This window comes from Antrostomus carolinensis, unplaced genomic scaffold (assembly GCF_000700745.2).
Source record: "Antrostomus carolinensis isolate BGI_N321 unplaced genomic scaffold, ASM70074v2 scaffold7723, whole genome shotgun sequence".
Lineage (NCBI taxonomy): Eukaryota > Metazoa > Chordata > Aves > Caprimulgiformes > Caprimulgidae > Antrostomus > Antrostomus carolinensis.
Window position 1 is genome coordinate 41,414 of NW_010303080.1, and position 5,996 is coordinate 47,409.

At 35.7% G+C, this 5,996-nt stretch overlaps 1 protein-coding gene across 1 annotated transcript in view; it reads left to right on the forward strand.

Annotated features, from left to right (window-relative positions):
• Nucleotides 1-5,509, forward strand: part of SPECC1L (sperm antigen with calponin homology and coiled-coil domains 1 like) — a gene marked incomplete at its 3' end in the record, with an annotated part of 37,344 nt that extends 31,835 nt beyond the window's left edge. Inside the window, exons 11-13 of the mRNA XM_010163971.2 lie at nucleotides 450-533; nucleotides 2,411-2,567; nucleotides 5,407-5,509. Coding sequence (XP_010162273.2) covers nucleotides 450-533; nucleotides 2,411-2,567; nucleotides 5,407-5,509 — 344 coding nt within the window. The remainder of the gene's footprint in view (nucleotides 1-449; nucleotides 534-2,410; nucleotides 2,568-5,406) is intronic.
• Nucleotides 5,510-5,996: the final 487 nt, after the last annotated feature.

The following is a 5,996-nucleotide window of genomic DNA, read 5'->3' on the forward strand; positions in this document are numbered from 1 at the left end:
GTGGGGGAAGGAAAAAAAAAATATCAAAAACATGTTTTTATTTTAAAAAGAAAAAAAACCCAACCCAACAAACCAAAAGGAAAAAAATAATCATGAAGGACAAAACAATGTACTTTACCAATCCACATTGTGAATGGCGTATTGAATCTTTTTGGCCATGTGCTAAATGGAGTTTCCTTGCTCAGCCTTTTGGTTTAACATTTCAGGTTTTATAGACCAGGGCAAGTGGATTAGTAAGAGGCCTTAGGGAAAAGGATTAAGAAGGTCATGATGTATTCATAGTGAACTTTATTGGTAATGAGCAAATTTAGGCCTTCTCTTTCATACAGATAAAATCAGTTGCACTCACTAAAACAGCCAAACTCGGGCACTGGTAGACTCCTATCTAAATGTCTTACATTTAACTGGAATCTTGTTAATTATGTTTGCTCTTCTTTTTCCTTGTCCAGAACATTTGTTGAGGACATCTTCTACCAGCAGGCCAGCGTCTTTACCAAGAGTACCTGCTATGGAAAGTGCCAAATCTATTTCTGGTAATAGCATGTTTTTTAGATGATTGATAAAATTAGGAAGTCTCATTTCAACACTGTACTTACAGATCTACCTTACTTTTCCAAGAGAGAACTTTGGTCTTCAGGCCACTAAGCTCTTGTCAAAAAAACTTTATTTGGATATTTGGAATAGCTTATTTTTCAGTGTTCAAGTTTTCTATTGAAGTATTTTGGGAAAGAAACTAAAGTCCAAACATAAAATAATATTCCATTTTATTGCATCAAGTGAAACTGAAGATATTTTTTTTAATTGCTCATCTGGTATCCTTATTGTTGCATACACAGACTTGCACCAACATACCAGATGGATGAGTATGAATCATGCATGTAACAGGTGACATCTATGTCATATTTCCATGTATTACAAGTAATTTTGGTGTGCAAGGTATATGTGAGGAAATAAACTGTTCCTGGCTGTTACTTTTTACTACGTGCAGGTAGGATTTTTTTTGTTGTTAAGTGAGTGAGGCAGAGAAGCATATTATCCTGCTCTAATTAAGCAATTCCATTTTTGTTTGTGGAAAGAATTACTGTCAATGGTTTAAAATAGGAGGATTTTTTTTTTCTTTTTGGATAACAAATGCACCATAATACATTATCTAATGCATATGCATGTTTTTGCATATTACCTAGCAAAACTTCTACCCATTCTGTAGGACAAAAGAATGTTTGCAGTGAATCATTTTTAAAATAGTACATTTTGTGACTGGCATAATCTGCAAATATTTTTCGGTATTACTCATAGTGGTTGCTGCACATTTGATGTTAACTTTGGATTTTTAAAAAATAGAGTTGCTAAATAGAAAGTTTATATGGAGTGTTAGTTTACTATCAAGCTAGTGTCTCAGTGTCAGCAGGGGCTTCTAAAACAAACCTTTTAAGATTTATAGCACAAATACTGTGAAAATGATACTTTCTGCACACTGGGCAGAATTAATTTGAGAAAAATATTTTTTTAAAACACCTGTATTTGAGTAAATAGTTTCAAGAAGAAAATGTGGTTTAGATCACTTTGATTTGTCCTAGAAAAAAAAACCCAAAAGTGTGTTTTCTCAGCTTCTTGTGTATGGTATTTATAAAGTAACGTACTTGCCCCAAGTCAATAGAAAATAAGTCTCTGATATATGTGGAGAGTTATATCTTTGATTTACACTAACATAAACAATGGTGACTATTTAGGTTTATGTGAAAGGCAAACCTCATACTTTTAACTGGAAACTTTTCCATGTAGAGAAAGCATAACCATTCCAAATTTGGTTTTACAGAGTATAATGCTTGTGCTTTCATTCGAAAGAAAAATTGTTTGTCCTTTGATAAAACAAAGCAAGCTCTATGGAATGTGGCTGAATGGTCTCAGGTCTATCTTTGATTTGCTTGCTGATGATACTTAATTAATCTCCAGAGCATCACGTGGATGCCAATTCTTGATTAAAATTAAGTGGAAATAAAGGAACTGTCATCTCTCAGTTGTTTTGGTTTTGGTGGGGGTTTTTTTTCTTTTTTCTTAACTACTTCAAGCTTAGCAACATAACTATGTGGACTAGGGAAAAATTAAATGGTTTGGTGTTAAAATTCCTTCTCATTCATAAAATCCTTCACATGGGAGTAGCAATATTCCATTAAGATGCATTAATCAAATTTTCTTTGCTTCAAGATACAGACTTGATCATAAGTGCTGGTAGTGCAGTCTAAATCCTTGATATTTCTTAAGTGGAAAGTATCAAGAAAAATGTTGAAGCTTAATATTGTATATGGGTTTCCATGCATGGTTTCTGAACTAATGCTTTTCAGAAAGCAAGAATGGGTTTGAAAGGTTTTATGTTTGCAAATGATAAATATATGGTCATTTCCCCACTTAGTGTCTCGAAGAAGTAGTGAAGAAATCAAACGGGATATCAGTGCACCTGATGGAGCATCTCCAGCATCTCTCATGGCAATGGGTACCACATCACCGCAGCTGTCACTCTCATCTTCTCCAACAGCATCAGTCACCCCTACAACCAGAAGCCGAATAAGGTAAAAACCTTTTTTTTGTGGTGCACTGAAATGTGTTAGTTTCATAGCTATCTGTCTGCATATATCTAGTATACAATGTTGGCAGTAAGACTGCAGATTCTACTGCTACCCATAGAATAACACTCTTCAATAATCTTTGATAGCTTCAGAAAGTGTTTTATGCAGCTCAGTATATGTTTTAAAATTTAGACTAGAATTAAGCTTTTTAGAGCTTCTGAAGTCAATACCAAGACTTTATGCTCCGAAAACCAAGCTAAGTCATGTCACTAAATAATAGCATCATATCTGTTCAAAATACCATGAAGCCAAATTAAAGAATTGAGCTTATGGCATGTTGAACAAATCTTTTAGAATGACTTGGGCCCAAGGAGACTGCCTGATAAACCTTAACTTTTGTAGTCGCAGCTGAAGACAAAAAGCAGCAGGACTAGGTCTTATTTCCAGACACTGCCAAGCTTTCTAAATAGCCATGGGTGAATGGGCCTGGGTTATTTGTCCCACAGATGAAATCATAATGCAAGTCTAAGTAACAAATGACCAGGCAACTCCTTTCATTAGTGAAATAAAAAGATAAAGTCTGGGATAAATTTAAGACTTTTCCTATCTGTAGTGTTATCAGTCAAAGGACTTCAAAGTATTTCAGCCTCATGTTATGCAAGTGAAGTATGTACTTAGCCCTGCTTCACAGATTGGGAAAATGGCAGGCAAAGGTTAAATGACTTTCTCAAGACCGTTTAACAGAGCTTCCTGACAAAGCTTTTGTACTGCAGAAGTATTAAACCCTTAATGTTCTGAGACATTTACAACATGTAATAATTATATTATAAAACTGTGAAGTTATTCACAGCTGTGGGTGCTACTGAAAATGATTTCCCTGAAATCAGCCGAGGCATGCCTCAGTGCTGTTCTCCTTTCACTGTGCAGAAATTAAATTGAATTTGGATCTGTGGGTGCTTTACCAGCTGCAATTAATGTTTTGTGTGTTAGTAGCTAAGTTTAGACAGAGTACATCTAGAAAAAAAAAAAGAAAAAAAAGACTGAAACACATCTATATTAACTTTGAACTGGTAATGTACAAAATTGCATTGATGGCAGCCTGCAGACTGTAGCAAATAACGTGGCATCTCATGGTAAAATTGTACAGTTATAATTCTGATGATCGTTACTATGCTGCCTGACCACTGACTGCAATGCTAAGTGCTACAAGAAGACTTAGCAGTGAATCTGCAGCAGTGGGTGCGCGGTGATGAGCAACTTCCCTTCCCTGTTAAATCTCTCTGAGATTAGCAGTTAGGTTTGAAGGCTCATACTGCTCTCTTTCATGCTGAAAGGCACTTAGTATTTCCTGCTTATTGCTCTGCTGTACATATATTTTCCTGGGTGTTTCAAATGTGATCTCTTTCCAAGTAACTTTGAGATACTGACATCTGTACTTCAGTGAGGACTGGCCAAGGAAATTGTAATACATATACTCAAGATTAGTGCCTTAGAACATTTCATTTTGTGTTGGCACACGTTTTCTTTTATGCATTGCGTACAAATGCTGACACATGGAACAATCTCTGGTGTTCCGTTGGTAGCACACATGCATGAAGAAATCCACATTCCCTGGATGCTTTCTGTTCCCCTAGCAGGACCTGGAGAATTGCTACCTGTAAATCTGCAGCAGAGAGTCCACTGGAAATACTATCTATTTCCACATTCCACCCCCTTTCTAGTCACCAGATGGGTTGTAAAAAACAAAGAGTTGACGTTTTGAGGGTGAATGTATGCAATCCATATGTCTTCTTGGAAATATCCAAAAGGTGTAATTTAGAGTATGATCTTTGTGGATGTTGTGGGAATCTTGCTTTTACATATGCATAGAACTCTTGAAAAAATGGTAGATCAGGAAATCTTTGCAGTATAGATTCACTGATAATTATTTTAATTTTAAAAGTAAGAACAACTGCTGGCACACCTTATGTCCAGTAACTGAGCTCCATAATGGTGTAATACTTAGTCTTTTTGTCAGAGACTGTTCACTACAGTATCTATTGAAATATTAAATCACGTAACTAGGCCACTACAAAAGTATTAAACTCTATAGCAGATATTTTTTAATCAAAGCATTCATTTCTGAAGCCTGATAAAGAGATGCTGATAATGTAAGACTCAAGTAAAGAACTGGCCAACCTGGATATGTTCATTCTTTTCTTCCCCAGTCTTTCCTTAAAGGAAAGCTTGACAGACTGGACGTGAAATTAATTGATAGTTTTTATTGGCAATTGAACATTCTTACTTGAAAAAAGTGAATCATTATTGTGCCAGTATATTAAATAGCAAATCAACCTAGTTAGATCTCTCCCCTCTTTTTTTCTTAAGAACTCCAGATCTAAGACAAATGTTCTGTTAATAATAGCATGCTGCTAATTTACAAACTTGTTTCAAGGTGACATTTGTAATCAGCCATGAGATGCAAAAGAGATAGCATCAGTTTATTCTTTTTCTAAATACAAAATAAAGTCACTTGAGTTAGCTTAATGGTTCAAGCTGAAACTTACCATGTTGTGAGTTTAATTTTCTGAACACTTAGAAAAAAACATAATTGAAGTTGAAAGACCTAGGAAAAAAAAAGTAAAGGAAGAAGGAGGATGATTTGCTAGTGAAAGAATTACTCCAAAATAACTCTTAAGTCTCTGCAGGTATTTCTGTGTATTCTGTTTTTCAGTCAGTAGTGCTGTACCCTACTACTTTCACTGTGATAATAATTTGTCCTTTTTTTAAGCTTTTACAATAAGTATTTCTGTTGCAAAAGGTACGTTAAAAGCACTAAGTTGCACTTCTGCCTTGTTCCTAGGGAAGAGAGGAAAGATCCCTTGTCTGCCCTAGCAAGAGAATATGGAGGATCCAAGAGAAATGCCTTGCTGAAGTGGTGCCAGAAAAAAACAGAGGGGTATCAGGTACGTGCAGAGCTGTTAAACGTAGCACACTTCTGGCTGCAACGCGTCAGAATCTGCCAGTGCCATAAAGCAGGCTGCTCCACAGTTGACTGCATAGATTGCAATGGCACTGGTATGTACTGTACTCTCTTCTTGGAACACATGCTACGAGTCCTAACCTAACTAACATTAATAGCTCTTTAGTCACTTTGCTCTGTGTTAATAATAGGGTTTTTTTTTTTCTTAAGGGGACAGCTGACCTCCTATTGAGGCACTTTCAAACAGCCTTTTACAAATTGCGCTTTTGAAACTGCAACTGAAACTTTAGCAACTTAAGATTTAAATTAATTTTTCCCAAATGCAGTTAGAGTACCATTTCTTGGATTTGAGAGATAATTTTTGATAGGTAATTAGTGTAGTTTTATTTGGATCTTTCAGTGTGCTCCCATTTAGTCTCTATTTATGGATCGTTTGTTTTGTGAAGGTTGCATTGTCTTGCATTTTGAAC